Source organism: Entelurus aequoreus, linkage group LG25 (assembly GCF_033978785.1).
Source record: "Entelurus aequoreus isolate RoL-2023_Sb linkage group LG25, RoL_Eaeq_v1.1, whole genome shotgun sequence".
Taxonomy (NCBI): Eukaryota; Metazoa; Chordata; class Actinopteri; order Syngnathiformes; family Syngnathidae; genus Entelurus; species Entelurus aequoreus.
The window spans coordinates 41622233-41643798 of record NC_084755.1 but is presented as its reverse complement, the minus strand read 5'-3'; the positions used below and the strand labels follow the sequence as shown (position 1 = coordinate 41643798).

General features: G+C 41.0%; 3 protein-coding genes across 5 annotated transcripts in view; all 3 read right to left on the bottom strand.

Moving 5' to 3' along the window:
* The window catches only part of utp18 (UTP18 small subunit processome component), an 11757-nt gene extending 6170 nt beyond the window's left edge, over positions 1-5587 (bottom strand). The window contains exons 1-5 of the mRNA XM_062036868.1: positions 5321-5587; positions 5111-5247; positions 4291-4386; positions 4121-4185; positions 1672-1784 (exon numbers count right to left, since the gene is read on the bottom strand). Coding sequence (XP_061892852.1) covers positions 1672-1784; positions 4121-4185; positions 4291-4386; positions 5111-5247; positions 5321-5479 — 570 coding nt within the window. The 5' untranslated portion in view covers positions 5480-5587. The remainder of the gene's footprint in view (positions 1-1671; positions 1785-4120; positions 4186-4290; positions 4387-5110; positions 5248-5320) is intronic.
* A 65-nt stretch (positions 5588-5652) lies between these two features.
* Positions 5653-12091, bottom strand: LOC133642590 (WAS/WASL-interacting protein family member 2-like). 3 transcript variants are annotated; one of them, XM_062036871.1, is made up of 7 exons: positions 11782-12091; positions 11258-11335; positions 8289-8472; positions 7781-8227; positions 7541-7717; positions 6261-6362; positions 5653-6185 (listed from the first exon to the last, which is right to left on the bottom strand). In XM_062036871.1, the coding sequence occupies exons 2-7, from the start codon at positions 11315-11317 to the stop codon at positions 6145-6147; spliced, it is 1011 nt and encodes a 336-aa protein (XP_061892855.1). In that variant the 5' UTR covers positions 11318-11335; positions 11782-12091; the 3' UTR covers positions 5653-6144. The 3 variants fall into 3 exon arrangements, with proteins under 3 accessions (XP_061892855.1, XP_061892856.1, XP_061892853.1); XM_062036872.1 differs by having other exon boundaries at positions 11258-11324; XM_062036869.1 differs by having other exon boundaries at positions 11684-11792.
* Positions 12092-15552: 3461 nt separating this feature from the next.
* LOC133642176 (uncharacterized) lies at positions 15553-20709 on the bottom strand. Its single transcript, XM_062036243.1, has 10 exons — positions 20152-20709; positions 20059-20098; positions 19951-19979; positions 18431-18473; positions 18308-18363; positions 18209-18241; positions 18112-18148; positions 17991-18046; positions 17780-17926; positions 15553-15737 (listed from the first exon to the last, which is right to left on the bottom strand). The coding sequence occupies exons 1-10, from the start codon at positions 20309-20311 to the stop codon at positions 15661-15663; spliced, it is 678 nt and encodes a 225-aa protein (XP_061892227.1). The 5' UTR covers positions 20312-20709; the 3' UTR covers positions 15553-15660.
* Positions 20710-21566: the final 857 nt, after the last annotated feature.

Sequence of the window (21566 nt, the reverse complement as noted above, 5' to 3'; positions counted from 1 at the left end):
TGTGCTGTCACCATGACGATGCATCATCAACGTGTGTGGTTGCCATGTCTATGCATCATCAACATGTGCTGTCACCATGACAATGCATCATCAACGTGTGTGGTTGCCATGTCTATGCATCATCAACATGTGCTGTCACCATGACGATGCATCATCAACATGTGCTGTCACCATGACGATGCATCATCAACGTGTGTGGTGGCCATGTCTATGCATCATCAACATGTGCTGTCACCATGACGATGCATCATCAACATGTGCTGTCACCATGACAATGCATCATCAACATGTGCTGTCACCATGACGATGCATCATCAACGTGTGTGGTTGCCATGTCTATGCATCATCAACATGTGCTGTCACCATGACGATGCATCATCAACGTGTGTGGTTGCCATGTCTATGCATCATCAACATGTGCTGTCACCATGACGATGCATCATCAACGTGTGTGGTGGCCATGTCTATGCATCATCAACATGTGCTGTCACCATGACGATGCATCATCAACATGTGCTGTCACCATGACGATGCATCATCAACGTGTGTGGTTGCCATGTCTATGCATCATCAACATGTGCTGTCACCATGACGATGCATCATCAACATGTGCTGTCACCATGACGATGCATCATCAACATGTGCTGTCACCATGACAATGCATCATCAACGTGCAGTCGCCATGACGATGCATCATCACCATTTGTGGTTGTCATGACGACCATCATCAACGTGCGGTCACCATGACGATGCATCGTCATGACGACCACATATGGTGATGAACATGTGGTTGTCATGACGATGCATCATCATCATCATCACCAAATGTGGTTGCCATGACGATGCATCATCATCATCATCATACGTGGTTGTCATGACCATGCATCATCACCATATGTGGTTGCCATGACGATGCATCATCATCATTACATGTGTTTGTCATGACGATGTATCATCACCATATGTGGTCGTCACGGCGATGCAACATCAACATGTGTGGTCGTCATGACGATGCATCATCACCATATGTAGTTGTCATGACGATGCATCAACATATGTGGTCGTCATGACGATGCATCATCACCATATGTAGTTGTCATGACGATGCATCATCACCGTATGTAGTCGTCATGACGATGCATCATCACCATATGTAGTTGTCATGACGATGCATCATCACATGTAGTTGTCATGACGATGCATCATCACCATATGTGGTTGTCATGACGATGCATCATCACATGTGGTCGCCATGATGATGCATCATCATAAGTGGTCGTTATGACGATGCATCATCACATGTGGTCGCCATGATGATGCATCATCATATGTGGTCGCCATGACGATGCATCATCATCATTACATGTGTTTGTCATGACGATGTATCATCACCATATGTGGTTGTCACGGCGATGCAAGATCAACATGTGTGGTCGTCATGACGATGCATCAACATATGTGGTCGTCATGACGATGCATCATCACCATATGTAGTTGTCATGATGATGCATCATCACCATATGTAGTTGTCATGACGATGCATCATCACCATATGTAGTTGTCATGACGATGCATCATCACATGTAGTTGTCATGATGATGCATCATCAACACACCAAATGACATGACTGTGAGGGTCCAGGGGGCGGGGTTACAATATGTGGTGACATACTTTGAGGATGCCACTAGGTAAACTGTCTGAAGACGCCACAAAGGTTCCTGTCCTCCTCAGCAGGTCGTCATGGTTACCTTCCTCCTCCTCCTCCTCCTCCTCCTCCTCATCATCTGTGTGGACACAAACATGTACAGGAAGACATGACATGTATGCACACTCACGTGGAACCTCTGTTTACAAACTTCATTGGTTCTTGAACATGGTTTGTAAAGTAAAAAGTTTGTATAGTGAAGCAGATTCATCCATTGGAACAACAATACTTGTACAGAATACTAATCAATCATACTCACTACTATACCGCCTCTAAAGAGTACCACACCCTTTTTTTGTTGAAACAGGCATGACGCCGCGTCGTCACGTGGTGACATTGCTGCTTTTACCAGCAGAGGAGCATGTTGGGCAGCGCACACACACAGAGTACTTCCAAGCAGACACAGTGTGTAGACAGAAAAGCAGAGGAGCATGTTGGGCTGCGCACACACACAGAGTACTTACAAGCAGACACAGTGTGTAGACAGAAAAGCAGAGGAGCATGTTGGGCAGCGCACACACACAGAGTACTTACAAGCAGACACAGTGTGTAGACAGAAAAGCAGAGGAGCATGTTGGGCAGCGCACACACACAGAGTACTTACAAGCAGACACAGTGTGTAGACAGAAAAGCAGAGGAGCATGTTGGGCAGCGCACACACACAGAGTACTTACAAGCAGACACAGTGTGTAGACAGAAAAGCAGAGGAGCATGTTGGGCAGCGCACACACACAGAGTACTTACAAGCAGACACAGTGTGTAGACAGAAAAGCAGAGGAGCATGTTGGGCAGCGCACACACACAGAGTACTTACAAGCAGACACAGTGTGTAGACAGAAAAGCAGAGGAGCATGTTGGGCAGCGCACACACACAGAGTACTTACAAGCAGACACAGTGTGTAGACAGAAAAGGGAGAATGGACGCATTTTGGTGTAAAAAGTCAAGATAAAGGTGAAGTTATAACACTGAAACACCCTCAGGAAGAGCTGCTTTAAGACATGGCTAGCTAGTTAGCGGCTAACATCCATCCACAGTGTTTTAGCTACTTCTAAATCACTAATCCTGGTCTCCATGGCAACAAATAATGTGAGTTTCTTACAAGTACCATTATCACTGGTGACTTAGACTTAGACAAACCGTAGGAAGATACAATAGCTAACCGGCATCACAATGTAAACAAATGGATCTACACCTGACATCCACTGTAATGATACCAAGTACAAGAGCGTATCTGGTCGATACTACTATGATTACATCCATATTTTTTATCAGCACAAAATCTTTTTTCCTTTTTTAAAATGTATATTATGTTTATAAAGTCAGTAAATATGTCCCTGGACACATGAGGACTTTGAATATGACCAATGTATGATCCTGTAACTACTTGGTATCACATCCATACCTAAATGTGTGGTATCATCCAAAACTAATGTCAAGTATCAAAGAAGAGAAGAAGAAGTGATTATTACATTTGAACAGAAGTGTAGATAGAACATCCATCCATTTTCTACCGCTTGTCCCTCTTGGGGTAATATACATTGAATGACTGAATGAATGATTGAATGACTGAATGACCGAATAACTGATTGAATAAATGACTGAATGAATGACTGAATGAATGATTGAATGAACGAATGACTAAATGATTGAATGAACGAATGACTGATTGAATGAATGACTGCATGAATGACTGAATAATTGAATGACTGAATAATTGAATGACTGAATGAATAGTTGAATGAATGACTGCATGAATGAATGACTAATTGAACGACTGAATGATTGACTAATTGAATGACTGAATAATTGAATGACTGAATGAATAGTTGAATGAATGACTGCATGAATGATTGAATGACTGAATGACCGAATAACTGATTGAATAAATGACTGATTGAATGAATGAATGACCGGATAACTGATTGAATGATTGAATGACTGAATGAATAACTGAATGAATGATTGAATGAACGAATGACTAAATGATTGAATGAACGAATGACTGATTGAATGAATGACTAATTGAACGACTGAATAATTGAATGACTGAATGAATAGTTGAATGAATGACTGCATGAATGATTGAATGACTGAATAACTGATTGAATAAGACTGATTGAATGAATGAATGACTGAATAACTGATTGAATAAATGACTGAATGACTCAATGAATGACTGAATGAATGAATGACTGATTGAATGACTGAATGATTGAGTGACTGAATGAATGACTGAATGATTGAGTGACTGAATGAATAGTTGAATGAAAGACTGAATGAATGATTGAATGACTGCATGAATGATTGAATGACTGACTGAGCAATTGAATGAATGAATGACTGAGGTGTTTGCAAATAGAGGTGTTTGTAAATGGAGGTTACACAGCTGATTGTGATGGAAGGTGTCTTTTTACCTGTTGGAGACTTCCTGCCACCACTGACCGCCCATGATGGAGCTCCGCCCATCGACTTCTGGAATCTACACACACACACACACACACACACACACACACACACACACACACACACACACACACACACGTGTGAGTGTGTACGTGACAACACGTGCACGTGATGTACTCACTGGTCTCTCATTCTCTGCTGGAGTTTCTGTTTACTCATTGTTGACTCAGCATCTCCTCTCATCAGGTCGCTACGGAAACGATGCTTCATGTCCACCCTGACACACACACACACACACACACACACACACACACACACACACACACACACACACACACACACACGTCATATGTTAGTTACTTACTTCATTATTCAAATAGTTAGGAATGTAGAAAAAAATACAATCATGTGTGCTTCTGGACTGTATCCTTTGCAGACTGTATTGATATATATTGATATATAATGTAGGAACCTTGCAGACTGTATTGGTATATATTGATATATAATGTAGGAACCTTGCAGACTGTATTGATATATATTGATATATAATGTAGGAACCTTGCAGACTGTATTGATATATATTGATATATAATGTAGGAACCTTGCAGACTGTATTGATATATATTGATATATAATGTAGGAACCTTGCAGACTGTATTGATATATATTGATATATAATGTAGGAACCTTGCAGACTGTATTGATATATATTGATATATAATGTAGGAACCTTGCAGACTGTATTGATATATATTGATATATAATGTAGGAAGCAGAATATTAACAACAGAAAGAAACAACCCTCTAGTGTAAATGGGGGAGGGAGGTGCACTAATAGTAAGTATCTTGGATTTTTTATGTTGATTTAATAAAATACATTTTTTTTTAATTTCTTGTGAGTCCCGGTACCAATCGATCCACGGACCGGTACCGGGCCACAGCCCGGTGGTTGGGGACCACTGATCCAGGAGATGTCTGATGGCACGCGCACGCGCACTTACTCTTCCTCCAGCTCATCATCTTCATCAAGCCAAGCAGCGCGTTTGATTGGCGGAGGCTGCAGAGGAGACAACTCTGATTGGACCAGCTCTTCATCGTCATCGTCACAACTCTTCCTGGTCTCCTCTTCTTCCTCCTCCTGTCACACGCACACGCACACGCACGACACGGTTAGCCCGACGACGTCGAAGGGGAGCCCGCGTGTTGTTTACCTGCGCCTGCGCAGTCCCGAGCACGATCTCCTCCAGCTGTCTCAAGGCCGGCCAGCGCGCGCCGACCCCCGCAACTTTGTCCACGTTGGTCCGCCGCGTCACTTCTTCTTTCTCCAGACGCGCCCTCTTCCTGCTTTCCATCTCTGTCTGCGTCTCCATCTTTACTTTCTATCTCTTCGGAGAGCTTTAAAATGTCGCCGGCGCTGCTGTTTGCGCACGTGGGAAGACTGACTTCCGGTGACGTGGTGCTGCTTCCGGAAAAGGAAGCGCCTCGAGACATTAAAAAAAAAACCTGCCTGCGCCCCCGCGTGTTGAAAGACGGTAACGCAGGCTGATTCGAACGCATGTTTATTCGTCATTACGTCACATTTACAACTCCAGTCACGTGGCCACGGTAGTGACACATCTTTCCAAATAAAAGATAAGATTCAGAAAATGACCAGCAGGAGCTTCCGTGTTTACCGCATGATGTCACGTGATCGCACTAACATGGCCGTTTGTTTATTATTATTTCTTTGCGTGTGTAACCTATTTTTATGGACTCGCCTCTTTGTGATGGTAAGCTCCTGTTATACAGTATATGCCTTGAGCTCTTATTTTGAAGGCGCCAAGAGCGGAAGTGGTGACACGTTGTGGTGGAGCGGAGTTTGAAAAACAAAATAAACATACATAACATAAACATAAATATAACGTAAAAATAGGTTACACTTGTATGTAAATGTTGCATATTATAAATAAAGGTTTATAGAAAAAAGAAGAAAAGAAGACGGCCGTTTCGTAGTGATATGATGACGTCATCTAGGAGTGGGTGCCGTCATGTCGCCTCACCTGCCAACAGGGGGCAGTGGAGGAGCGCCTCTCATAGCTGCAACACACACACACACACACACACACGGCCGTGTTAGCGCCCCCTCTGGCAGCAGAGGGCGTGACACCCTACCTCTATAGGCCTTGCTGGGGTAGATCTTGGCGAAGTGTCGGTACTCGTCTGGAGGAGGGAAGTCATCCAGCGAATGGAACAAATATTTGGACTCAAAGTCCTCTGTGGGGGGCGACAGGACAAAACACAAACATTTGTGAGTGGGTTTCACATATAAACTCACCTCAAGAGCCAACCAAAACATCCAGTATTACTGGCTAGCATTAGCTAATAGCTAGCATCAGCTTGTAGTGAACAACTTATAGCTAGCATTAGCTTATAGTTAACATGAACTTATAGCTAGCATCAGTTTATAACTAGCATTACCTTATAGCTAGCATCAGCTTGTAGTTAACATCAACTTATAGCTAGCATCAGTTTATAACTAGCATTACCTTATAGCTAGCATCAGCTTATAGTTAACATCAACTTATAGCATCAGTTTATAACTAGCATTACCTTATAGCTAGCATCAGTTTATAACTAGCATTACCTTATAGCGGGCATAAGCTTATAGTTAACATCAACTTATTGCTAGCATTAGCTTATAGCTAGCATCAGTTTATAACTAGCATTACCTTATAGCGGGCATAAGCTTATAGTTAACATCAACTTATTGCTAGCATTAGCTTATAGCTAGCATCAGCTTATAACTAGCATTACCTTATAGCGGGCATAAGCTTATAGTTAACATGAACTTATAGCATCAGTTTATAACTAGCATTACCTTATAGCTAGCATCAGTTTATAACTAGCATTACCTTATAGCGGGCATAAGCTTATAGTTAACATCAACTAATTGCTAGCATTAGCTTATAGCTAGCATCAGTTTATAACTAGCATTACCTTATAGTGGGCATAAGCTTATAGTTAACATCAACTTATTGCTAGCACTAGCTTATAGCTAGCATCAGCTTATAACTAGCATTACCTTATAGCTAGCATCAGCTTATAGCTAACATCAGTTTATGGCTAGCATGAGCTTATAACTAGCATTAGCTTATAGCTAGCCAGACTAAAGTTATGTTTGCCTTAAAGAATATAAAAACAGCAGCAAAGATGCTAAAAAGGCACACATTTATCCATGAAAATATGGTAAGGCTGCTGATGGTGTGTTTGCATGTCACGTGCTGCAGCGTTAAGTGTACTACACAGTACACTCACCAGTTACCATCAGAAGGGGCGGGGCTAAATATTTGCTACATGTGGCGTTTGTCAGACTCTGCGACTAAGAAGCGCAAAGAGTGTTTGTGTGGGCGGGGCCAACGTCCTGTGACATCATCAGGAAGACGAGCACTCACCAGCCAATGAGGAGGGCGAGGAGGCGTGTCCTTGGCAGAGAGAAGGAGGAGGCGGGGGAGGAGCAGCTGGGGTGCGAGAAGGCGGGGGAGGAGGTTTCCCCCGTGCGGGAGGGTCAGAAGAGAGGGAGGGGCTACCTGGTGCCCGGCATGGAGGAGGGGGCGGAGCTTCTCTGCTCGCTGACGGGAGATGAGCGGTCATGTGACTGAAAAACAAGATGGAGGAAGAATAAGAAGCCTCACCTGTTCCTCTTCCTGGAGAGGGCGTCGGCCTGTGGGACTGGCTAGGGGACGGCGGGGGCGGCGGGGGGGCGGGACCTCTGGTGGAGGCGTGGCCTCCCGGCAAGGGGGCGGTCCTCTTGTTGACGAAAGAGACGTCGGCCAGGTGGTAGGTCGGAGGGGGCAGGGCCAGCGAAGCGCAGACAGCGGGGGGGTTTCCTCCGGTGGTGGGCGGCCGTCTGCTGTTGGCGGGCGATGTCAGAGGGAGGGGCTTGTCCGCGAAGGAGGAGGGAGGGGAAGGGGCGTTGCCTCGACGACTGGAAGGGGCGTGGGAGGAGCCTGCAGCGGTGTGCGGGGGAGAGGAGGGGGCTCGCCTTTGCTCAGGGGAGGGGCTTGGAGCGTCGTCATGGTGATGGGCGGGCGGGAGGGGCGCTGGCGCACGAGCGGAGGGAGAACGAGCGCCACCTTCGCCTACGAGGAAGAAGGAGGAAATGATCAAAGGTGCAGTGGGCGTGGCTACAGGTGAACTTACCGTGGTCAGGGGGCGCCCCCTGCTGGTGCAGGTACTGGTACAGGCGGATGTAAGGGTGGTCCCCCGTGTGGCCAGGTGAGCACTGGGCGTCCACCTGTGGCCCACTGCGGTCGCTCACCTGCGCCACCTGCCTCAGCCCGGCGCCTTTACACACGTCTGACAGCAGGACGCCACGACCTTTCACCTACATTCATTATTATTGTATAATCATTATTATTGCATAACAACATGAATTATTATTGCATAATAACATTAATTTTCATTGCATAATAACATTATTATTCCATAATAACATTATTTATTATTGCATAACTACAATAATTATTATTCTATAATAACATTTATTATTGCATAATAACATTAATTATTATTGCATAATTACAATAATTATTATTCTACAATAACATTTATTATTGCATAATAACATTAATCATTATTGCATAATAACATTAATTAATATTCTATAATAATTAATGTTATTATTAGTGCATAACATTAATTATTATTCCATAACATTATTATTCTATAATAACATCTATTATTATTGCATAATAACATTATTATTGCATAACAACAGTAACTATTATTGAATAACAGTAACTATTATTGCATAATAACATGATTTATTATTGCATAACAACATTAATCATTATTCCATAATAACAGTAATTATTATTCCATAATAACAATAATGATTGCATAACAGTAATTATTATTGCATAATAACATGAATTATTATTGCCTAACAACATTAATCATTATTCCATAATTACATGAATTATTGCATAACAACATTAATTATTATTGCATAACAACATTAATTATTATTGCATAGTAACATGAACTACTATTGCCTATCAACATTAATTATTATTGAACAATAACAATAATTATTATTGCATATAAACATTAATTATTATTGCACAATAACATTATTATTGCATAACATAATTTATTATTCTGTTACAACATTTTATATTATTGCATAATAACATTAATTATTATTGCATAACAACATTAATTATTATTGCATAACAACATTAATTATCATTGCATAACAACATTAATTGTTATTGCATAACAACATTATCATTGCATAACAACATTATTATTCCATAATAGCATTTATTATTATTGCATAACATTATTATTCCATAATAAAAAATTATTATTGCATAACAACATTACTTATTATTGCATAACAACATTAATTATCATTGTATAATAACATTCATTATTATTCCATAATAACATTATTTATTATGGCATAACAATATTAATTATTATTGCATAATAATAAATACCTACACCGCACACAAATAAAATATTAATTATTATATTATTCTATAATAACATAAAATGTTATGGAATAATACCTACACTGCAAATGCATTAAACTATTAAATAACTTTCCATAATAACATTAAATATTATTCCATAATAATACATACACCACACATTAAATTATAATTCCATAACATTATGCCGTAATAACAATAATACCAATAAAACAATTCTTCTATAATATCAATACCTACACCTCACACACTATAAAATATTATTATTCCATAACAACATAAAGTTGTATTCCATAACATCAATAACATGCAATAAAATATTATTCCATAATAACAATAAATAAATATTATTCCATAATAAAAAAGAACCAACACCACACACGCAATAAAATATTATTCCATAACAACATTAATTATTCCATATCAATAACATGCAATAAAAAGTTATTCCATAATAACATTATTTCATAATATCCATAATACGCAATAAAAAATATATATATATTATTCCATAATAACATTAAATATTATTCCATAATGAAAATACCCACACCACACGCAATAAAATATTAATTATTATTCCATAATATCAATAACACACAATAAAATATTATTCCATAATATCAATACCCACACCGCACACGTGATAAAATATTAAATATTATTCCATAATAAAAAAGAACCTACACCGCACACGCAATAAAATATTATTCCAAAACATTAATTATTCTATATCAATAAAATGCAATAAAATGTTATTCCATAATAACATTAAATATTATTCCATAATAAAAATACCTACAGCACCCACGCAATAAAATATTATTCCATAACAACATTAATTATTTCATAATTTCCATAATACGCAATAAAATACTATTCCATAACATTAAATATTATTCCATAATAAAAATACCCACACCACATACGCGATAAAATATTGTTCCATTATAACATTAAATATTATTCCATAATAACATTAAATATTAGTCCATAATATCAATACCTACACCGCACACATGATCAAATATTAAATATTATTCCATAATAAAAAAATAACCTACACCCCCACGCAATAAAATATTATTCAATGACATTAATTATTCCATATCAATAATATACAATAAAATATTATTCCATAATAACATTAAATATTATTCCATAATGAAAAATACCTACACCACACACACAATAAAATATTATTCCATAACAACATTAATCATTTCATAATATCCATAAAACACAATAAAATATTATTCCATAACAACATTATTTCATAATATCCATAATACAAATAAAATATTATTCCATAATAACAATAAATATTATTCCATAATAAAAAATAACCTACACCCCACACGCAATAAATTATTATTCAATAACATTATTCCATATCAATAACATACAATACAATATTATTCCATAACATTAATTATTTCATAATATCCATAATACACAATAAAATATTATTCCAGGATAACATGAAATATTATTTCATAATGAAAATACCCACACCAAACACGCAATAAAATATTAATTATTATTCCATAATATCAATAACACGCAATAAAATATTATTCCATAATAACATGAAATATTATTCCATAATATCAATACCTACACCGCACACATGATGAAATATGAAATATTAAAAACAAGTGGAATGCTCACCTGGCAGGAGCTGGGAGGAGGTGGAGGTCCACCAGTGGGAGGAGCTGGAGGGAGGGGCATCCTGATGCTGTCACACACCTGGCAAGCAGTTTTTCAAAATAAAGCACATCAATGAATGCAGCTGAGATAGGCTCCAGCACCCCCCGCGACCCCGAACGGGACAAGCGGTAGGAAAAGGGATGGATGGATGTAAATTCCTATTTGCACGCACGCACACACACTGAGAGGTTCTGGAAGTTTCCAGCACAAAATGTAGCCTCTTGTAACCAGAATGGAATCTTTGTTGACCATGTGTGTGCGCGCGCATCCTTCTCCAATATGTTCTTGTGCTAATTGGTTGTGAGCGTGATGTTCATGCAAGCTGGGATAGGCTCCAGCCCCCTCCGAGAGGGACAAGCGGTAGGAAATGGATGGACGTTCAATCACCACTTCATTCATTCATTGAAAGGCACCGGAAGCTAAGCAGTTAGCATCCACACAGACGTAGGCTGCATCACGTGCAGGTAAAGTGCTCGCAAACATACCTGTGCGCGTGCCCGCGGCCCTTGTGCGCGCTGCCCGGATGCGCATGCTCAGATGCTTGGACCGTTAGCTCGGAGGCTACCGGCTAGCTAGCCTTTAGCTTGTGAGCGGGCGAGATTAGCGCCTTTCCCAGCATGCAACAGAGGCGATCACGTGACACGCCCCTCGCCAAACGTTCGATATCGTATTTGTAATGACTTTTGACCTCCTGTGCGATGTCCAATCAATAGTTGCAAATGTATGATTTAATTAGCGATCATTTGAGCCTTCCAATACATGACTGCGAGTGTAACCGTTGGACTGAAGGATTGCGTTGAGATGACGTCATCGAAGGGCGACAGTAGTGGCGGGAAGGAAGAAAAGATCCTGTAAATTGTTGTGGCGGGAAGCCAGTATTAAGGAAGAAAAGATAATGACGCAAGAAGCACTTTCACTCCAAACGAGTAGAGTTCATTTCTTTGGTCCTTTTAATAGAGTGTTTCAAACGAATTCCTGGCGTTCTCGTCACAGCCAGAGGGGGCGCTGTACTTCCCGCACTTGGAGTTACTTTCAAGATAAAAGTGCATTACAAGCTGCAAAGCCTCTATAAGACATGTTCTGTGGCCATGTTTACTCGCAGGTGTTCCTAAGCGACGTCCAGACAGCTATGTGGGATTATCTCACGCACAATACATGTGGGATTATCTCACGCACAATACATGTGGGATTATCTCACGCAAAATACATGTGGGATTATCTCACGCAAAATACAATCAATAGTAGTTTTGCGTTTGGCAACATTGACACTACGGTGGCCGAGAAGGCTCAATGTAGCAAAGGACTATAGTATAAACTAGTAGAGGACCAGTATAACACTAGCAGAGTATGAGTGTAGGACTAGCAGAGGTCTAGTATAATACTAGCAAAGGACTAGTACAACACTAGCAGAAGACTAGTATAACACTAGCAGATGACTAGTATAATACTAGCAAAAGGACTAGTACAACACTAGCAGAGGACTAGTACAAGACTAGCAGAGGACTAGTATAAACTAGTAGAGGACCAGTATAACACTAGCAGAGTATGAGTGTAGGACTAGCAGAGGTCTAGTATAATACTAGCAAAGGACTAGTACAACACTAGCAGAAGACTAGTATAACACTAGCAGATGACTAGTATAATACTAGAAAAGGACTAGTACAACACTAGCAGAGGACTAGTACAAGACTAGCAGAGGACTAGTATAAACTAGTAGAGGACCAGTATAACACTAGCAGAGTATGAGTGTAGGACTAGCAGAGGACTAGTATAATACTAGCAAAGGACTAGTACAACACTAGCAGAAGACTAGTATAACACTAGCAGAGGACTAGTATAATACTAGCAAAAGGACTAGTACAACACTAGCAGAAGACTAGTATAACACTAGCAGATGACTAGTATAAGACTAGAAAAGGACTAGTACAACACTAGCAGAGGACTAGTACAAGACTAGCAGAGGACTAGTATAAGACTAGTACAACACTAGCAGAGGACTAGTACAAGACTAGCAGATGACTAGTATAAGACTAGCAAAGGACTAGTACAACACTAGCAGAGGACTAGTACAAGACTAGCAGAGGACTAGTACAAGACTAGCAGAGGACTATAGTATAACACTAGCAGATGATTAGTGTAAGACTAGCAGATGACTAGTATAAGACTAGCAGAGGACTAGTCTAACACTAGCAGATGACTAGTGTATGACTAGCAGAGGACTAGTATAAGACTAGCAGAGGACTAGTAAAAGACTAGCAGAGGACTATTATAACACTAGCAGAGGACTAGTATAAGACTAGCAAAGGACTAGTACAACACTAGCAGAGGACTAGCATAACACTAGCAGAGGACTAGTCTAACGCTAGTAGAGGACTAGTATAAGCCTAGCAAAGGACTAGTATAAGACTAACAAATGACTAGTACAACACTATCAGAGGGCTAGTACAAGACTAGCAAATGACTAGTACAACACTAGCACAGGACTAGTACAAGACTAGCAGAGGACTAGTCTAACACTAATAGAGGACTAGCATAATACTAGCAAAGAACTAGTATAAACTAGTAGAGGACCAGTATAACACTAGCAGAGTATGAGTGTAGGACTAGCAGAGGACTAGTATAATACTAGCAAAGGACTAGTACAACACTAGCAGAAGACTAGTATAACACTAGCAGATGACTAGTATAAGACTAGAAAAGGACTAGTACAACACTAGCAGAGGACTAGTACAAAACTAGCACAGGACTAGTATAAGACTAGCAGAGTACTAGTCTAAACTAGTGGAGGATTAGTATAACACTAGTAGAGTATGAGTGTAACACTAGCATAGGACTAGTATAACACTAGTACAAGACTAGCAGAGGACTAGTACAACACTAGCAGAGGACTAGTATAAACTAGTCAATGACAAGTATAATAGGAGTACAACACTAATAGTGTACTAGTATAACAATAGAGTAGGAGTACAACACTAGTGTAACACAAGTGTAGTATGAGTACAACACTAGTAGTGTACTAGTTTAACACTAGTAGAGTAGGAGTACAACAGTAGTGGTGTACAAGTATAACACTAGTAAAGTATGAGTACAACACTAGTAGTGTACTAGTGTAACACTAGTGTAGTATGACTACAACACTAGTAGTGTACTATTTCAACACTAGTAGTACAACACTAGTAGAGGACTAGTACAAGACTAGCAGAGGACTAGTACAAGACTAGCAGAGGACGAGTACGACACTAGTAGAGTAGGAGTACAACACTAGTAGTGTACTAGTATAGGGCTAGTAGAGTAGGAGTACAACACTAGTAGTGTACTAGTATATGGCTAGTAGAGTAGGAGTACAACACTAGTAGTGTACTAGTGTAACACTAGTAGAGTAGGAGTACAACACTAGTAGTGCACTAGTAAAGGGCTAGTAGAGTAGGAGTACAACACTAGTAGTGTACTAGTATAGGGCTAGTAGAGTAGGAGTACAACACTAGTAGTGTACTAGTATAGGGCTAGTAGAGTAGGAGTACAACACTAGTAGTGTACTAGTATAGGGCTAGTAGAGTAGGAGTACAACACTAGTATAGGGCTAGTAGAGTAGGAGTACAACACTAGTATAGGGCTAGTATAGGGCTAGTAGAGTAGGAGTACAACACTAGTAGTGTACTAGTATAGGGCTAGTAGAGTAGGAGTACAACACTAGTAGTGCACTAGTAAAGGGCTAGTAGAGTAGGAGTACAACACTAGTAGTGTACTAGTATAGGGCTAGTAGAGTAGGAGTACAACACTAGTAGTGTACTAGTATAGGGCTAGTAGAGTAGGAGTACAACACTAGTATAGGGCTAGTAGAGTAGGAGTACAACACTAGTAGTGTACTAGTATAGGGCTAGTAGAGTAGGAGTACAACACTAGTAGAATCAATAGAAGAAAAAGTGTAGTAGTTGAAAGTATGGCGACAGGATGTATTTTCAAGTCTGCTAAGGTAGTATCTCCACACTGTCAACCAGGTTTATAGTTAGTACACTCCTTTTACTTGTGTCTAACTAGTTCTGACTCACTATGTCATGTTGAGAGGAAGATGGTGGCTATTATATGTCACATTCACACAGCAAGGCGTTAAACCACCACCCATCTGAAGAAAGGTGTATTGCCCAAGGACTCAACGGCAGAAGCTGGAATCGAACCTGGAACCCTCAGGTTGCTGTACCACCTGATTGACTTATAGAATAAAGTTATTAGTAATAAGGACACGGTGTATTGTTGACATTTAATAGTGTGAAAACATTCTCAGGAGTTGTCAGATTTTTGCTCAGCTTGCAGCCTCCTTCCCATCATGCACTGGGCTGGCTGACCACCGCGGGTGACTCCGCCCCCTACCCGTGTGCGCCGGGTTGGTTGACGTAGTTGGCCTCGTCGTCTTCGCTCTGAGACGACAGCGTGGACGTTTCTCCTGACAGGAAACAGGAAGTCCCAGTGTTACATTGCATAACACTACTAGGGTACTAGTACTACACTACTAGATGACTAGTGTAACACCACTAGGTACTAGGACTACACTACTAGGGTACTAGTACTACACAACTAGATGACTACTATAACACTACTAGGGTACAAGTACAACATTACTAGATGAATAGTATAACACTACTAGGGTACTAGTACAACACTACTAGATTACTAGTATAACACTGCTAGGGTACTAGTACAACACTACTACATGACTAGTATAAAACTACCAGGGTCTGGCAGGACGTCAGGACAACTGCAAGTCATCAGATCACACACTAGTTACTAGTACAACACTCCCAGATGACTAGTATAACCCTACTAAAGTCTGGGAGGTCGTCAGGACATCTGCAAGTCATCAGATCACACTCTAGTTACTAGTACAACACCACTAGATGACTAGTATAACCCTACTAGGGTTGGGGAGGTCATCAGGACATCTGCAAGTCATCAGATCACACACTAGTTACTAATACAACACTCCCAGATGACTAGTATAACCCTACTAGGGTCGGGGAGGTCATCAGGACATCTGCAAGTCATCAGATCACACACTAGTTACTAATACAACACTCCCAGATGACTAGTATAACCCTACTAGAGTCTGGGAGGTCATCTGCAAGTCGTCAGATCACACACTAGTTACTAGTACAACACTATTAGATGACTAGTACAACACTACTGGGTTACTAGTCATACACTACTAGTTACTAGTAATGTGATACTAGTTAGTAGTATACCACTACTAGATGACTAGTATAATACTACTAGATGAGTAGTATAACACTACTAGGTTACTAGTACTACACTACTAGTTACTAGTATAACACTACTAGACTGCTAGTATAATACTACTACATGACTAGTATAATGCTACTAGGGTACTAGTACTACACTATTAGTTACTAGTATAACACTACTAGATGGCTAGTATAGTACTACTAGATGACTAGTATAACGCTGCTAGGGTAATAGTACTACACTACTGGATGACTAGTATAACACTACTAGGGTACTAGTACAACATTACTGGATGACTAGTATAGCACTACTAGGGTACTAGTACAACATTACTAGATTACTAGTATAACAATACTAGGGCACTAGTACTACACTACTAGTTACCAGTATACCACTACTGGATGGCTAGTATAATACTAATAGATGACTAGTATAACGCTACTAGGGTACTAGTACTACACTACTAGATGACTAGTATAACACTACTAGATGACTAGTATAACACTACTAGGTTACTAGTACAACATTACTAGATGACTAGTATAAGACTAGTAGGGTACTAGGATAAGACTACTAGGGTACTAGTATAAGACTAGTAGGGTACTAGTATAAGACTACTAGCTGCCTGTCAGTGTTCCATTGTAGGGTACTAGTAGGGTACTAGTATAAGACTAGTAGGGTACTAGTATAAGACTACTAGCTTCCTGTCAGTGTTCCATTGTAGGGTACTAGTAGGGTACTAGGATAAGACTAGTAGGGTACTAGGATAAGACTACTAGCTGCCTGTCAGTGTTCCATAGTAGGGTACTAGTAGGGTACTAGTATAACACTAGTAGGGTACTAGGATAAGACTACTAGCTGCCTGTCAGTGTTCCATTGTAGGGTACTAGTATAAGACTAGTAGGGTACTAGGATAAGACTACTAGCTGCCTGTCAGTGTTCCATTGTAGGGTACTAGTAGGGTACTAGTATAAGACTAGTAGGGTACTAGGATAAGACTACTAGCTGCCTGTCAGTATTCCTTTGTAGGGTACTAGTAGGGTACTAGTATAAGACTACTAGGGTACTAGTATAAGACTACTAGAGTACTAGTACAAGACTACTAGGGTACTAGTATAAGACTACTAGGGTACTAGGATAAGACTAGTAGGGTACTAGTATAAGACTAGTAGGGTACTAGTATAAGACTAGTAGGGTACTAGTATAAGACTAGTAGCTTCCATTGCGGCAGGCAAGCGGGCGTACCTGATGTTGAGTCAGCGCTGTGTGGCGTCACGTCCAGATACTCCCTGTCGTCTGACAAGAAGAGACGCTCCATGGCTCGGAGCGGCGAGCTTCCAGAAGGTTCCCTCCACTCACCTGCGGGGACGTTGACGTATTCGTGGCGGACACCTGTGAGCGACACTGGCCTCGTAAGGACATCCAACACAAAGAAAATGGCGGCCAAAGAGGCGACCTGAGCTGGGCGTGGAGGCTGCGCTCTGATTGGTGGACGCATCGGGCAAGACCAGGCTGTGGGGAGAGGAAGAGGAAGAGGAGGAGGAAGAGGAGGTGCCTGAGGAGCAGGAAGTACCTACACGTAGTCCTCAGCAAAGCATTCTGGGTAGTCCAGTCCTGCGGAAAGAAGGCAGCGTTAGGGCGCGTCCTGCCTCCCGACCACGCTGACCATCTCACCTGTGTGGGAGTTCTCGTAGCTGGCGTTACTTTCTGCAGCACACAGAGGTCATGTCAGGTCAAAGGTCACATGGAGTGTCACGTGACGTGTCATCTCACCGCTTTGTGTGGGCGTCACGCATCCTCGCTCGCTCCCGGCGTCTGGAGGCGGAGCCCTGGAGACGCAACGTCAAACATCACTTCCTGCTTGGCCAAGATCGGGGGAAAGGGGGCGGGACTCACATAGGGGAGAGCAGGTCAGAGGTCAGGGAGGTCATCAGGACATCTGAAAGTCAGCAGATCACACATGTTGATGTGAACGTTAGCTACAGGCTAGTAGATGACTACTAGTTGCTAGTACAACATTACTAGATGACTAGTACAACACTACTCTGGTCAGGGAGGTCATCAGGACATCTGAAAGTCAGCAGATCACACATGTTGATGTGAACGTTAGGTACAGGCTAGTAGATGACTAGTACTACACTACTAGTTACTAGTACAACATTACTAGATGACTAGTACAACACTACTCTGGTCAGGGGGGTCATCAGGACATCTGAAAGTCAGCAGATCACACATGTTGATGTGAACGTTAGGTACAGGCTAGTAGATGACTAGTACTACACTACTAGTTACTAGTACAACATTACTAGATGACTAGTACAACACTACTCTGGTCAGGGAGGTCATCAGGACATCTGAAAGTCAGCAGATCACACATGTTGATGTGAACGTTAGGTACAGGCTAGTAGATGACTAGTACTACACTACTAGTTACTAGTACAACATTACTAGATGACTAGTACAACACTACTCTGGTCAGGGGGGTCATCAGGACATCTGAAAGTCAGCAGATCACACATGTTGATGTGAACGTTAGGTACAGGCTAGTAGATGACTAGTACTACACTACTAGTTACTAGTACAACATTACTAGATGACTAGTACAACACTACTCTGGTCAGGGAGGTCATCAGGACATCTGAAAGTCAGCAGATCACACATGTTGATGTGAACGTTAGGTACAGGCTAGTAGATGACTAGTACTACACTACTAGATACTAGTACAACAATACTAGATGACTAGTACAACACTACTCTGGTCAGGGAGGTCATCAGGACATCTGAAAGTCATCAGATCACACATGTTGATGTGAACTTTAGCTACAGGCTAGTAGATGACTAGTACTACACTACTAGTTACTAGTACAACATTACTAGATGACTAGTACAACACTACTCTGGTCAGGGAGGTCATCAGGACATCTGAAAGTAGTCAGATCACACATGATGTGAACGTTAGCTACAGGCTAGTAGATGACTAGTACTACACTACTAGTTACTAGTACTACACTACTAGATGACTAGTATAACACTAATAGGGTCTGGGAGGTGGTCAGGACATCTGCAAGTCATGAGATCACACACTAGTTACTAGTACAACACTACTAGATGACTAGTACAACACTACTAGGGCCTGGGAGGTGGTCAGGACATCTGCAAGTCATCAGATAACACACTAGTTACTAGTACAAGACTACTAGATGACTAGTATAACACACTAGTTACTAGTACAACACTACTAGATGACTAGTATAACACACTAGTTACTAGTACAACACTACTAGATGACTAGTATAACACACTAGTTACTAGTACAAGACTACTAGATGACTAGTATAACACTACTAGGGTCGGGAGGTGGTGAGATCACACATGTTGACACTAACTAGCATTAGCTACAGGTTAGTAGGACTTACGTGGTGGTGTGGGTGGGAACTCGGTGGAGCTGCGTGTGGGAAACAAAGAGTAAAAGTCACAAACCAGCAGAAGGCTTTTCTTCGTTTTTGTCAAGCTGCCGCACTCACAGGATGTACTCGTCTGTGGCGATGTCTTCCCGGATGGTAACTGCAGAGAAAAGGTGGGTTAGTGGATGGCGACAGGAAGTGACATGGACTCACCCAGCGGTGCGTTCCTCCAGCAGTCCACACACGCCAGCATCACGCCACACAGCACGCCACACAGCACCATGGCGAGCGCCAGCATCATGGGGACGTCCACGCTTAGCGCCATGGCCTCACACAGGAAGTGACTCACCTGCACGTCCTCTTGTCTTCTCATCTCCTCTTCTGCTCAGCCAATCAGCTGCTTACCTGCCTCTCCCGCCTTGCAGCACAACACTTTGGACCAATCACCAACCACCTCGCCTTGGTCCCGCCCCCTGACAGGAAACCACATGTTGACAGCCAGGGTGCGTGCGGGGGTGAGGGGGGGGGGGGCTTGTTTCAGTACTACTCTGTACTTCCATCATACTAAATACTTTGTCAAGTGCTAGTACTACACTACTAGACAACTAGTACTACTCTGGACTTAGATCATACTAAATACTTTGTCAAGTGCTAGTACTACACTACTAGACAACTAGTACTACTCTGTACTTCCATCATACTAAATACTTTGTCAAGTGCTAGTACTACACTACTAGACAACTAGTACTACTCTGTACTTCAATGATACTAAATACTTTGTCAAGTACTAGTACTACACTACTAGACAACTAGTACTACTCTGTACTTCGATCGTACTAAATACTTTGTCAAGTACTAGTACTACACTACTAGACAACTAGTACTACTCTGTACTTCGATCGTACTAAATACTTTGTCAAGTACTAGTACTGCACTACTATGCAACTAGTACTACTCTGGACTTAGATCATACTAAATACTTTGTCAAGTACTAGTACTACACTACTAGACAACTAGTACTACTCTGTACTTCAATGATACTAAATACTTTGTCAAGTGCTAGTACTACACTACTAGACAACTAGTACTACTCTGTACTTCAATGATACTAAATACTTTGTCAAGTGCTAGTACTACACTACTAGACAACTAGTACTACTCTGTACTTCGATCGTACTAAATACTTTGTCAAGTACTAGTACTGCACTACTATGCAACTAGTACTACTCTGGACTTAGATCATACTAAATACTTTGTCAAGTACTAGTACTACACTACTAGACAACTAGTACTACTCTGTACTTCAATGATACTAAATACTTTGTCAAGTACTAGTACTACACTACTAGACAACTAGTACTACTCTGTACTTCAATGATACTAAATACTTTGTCAAGTGCTAGTACTACACTACTAGACAACTAGTACTACTCTGTACTTCAATGATACTAAATACTTTGTCAAGTGCTAGTACTACACTACTAGACAACTAGTACTACTCTGTACTTCAATGATACTAAATACTTTGTCAAGTACTAGTACTACACTACTAGACAACTAGTACTACTCTGTACTTCGATCGTACTAAATACTTTGTCAAGTACTAGTACTGCACTACTATGCAACTA

What these genes read in the sequence shown, in the direction of transcription:
- LOC133642590 (XM_062036869.1), bottom strand. An exon ending in CTCGCCCTCCTCATTGGCTG is followed by an intron (nt 6,363 to 7,540) that starts GTGAGTGCTCGT and finishes CGCCCCCCACAG; the next exon opens with AGGACTTTGAGTCCAAATAT. An exon ending in CCCCAGCAAGGCCTATAGAG is followed by an intron (nt 6,186 to 6,260) that starts GTAGGGTGTCAC and finishes TGTGTGTTGCAG; the next exon opens with CTATGAGAGGCGCTCCTCCA.
- LOC133642176 (XM_062036243.1), bottom strand. Translation starts at nt 20,311, where the DNA reads ATGAGAAGACAAGAGGACGTGCAGGTGAGTCACTTCCTGTGTGAGGCC. An exon ending in CTGGAGGAACGCACCGCTGG is followed by an intron (nt 20,099 to 20,151) that starts GTGAGTCCATGT and finishes TTTTCTCTGCAG; the next exon opens with TTACCATCCGGGAAGACATC. An exon ending in TCTGACCTGCTCTCCCCTAT is followed by an intron (nt 18,364 to 18,430) that starts GTGAGTCCCGCC and finishes TTGCGTCTCCAG; the next exon opens with GGCTCCGCCTCCAGACGCCG.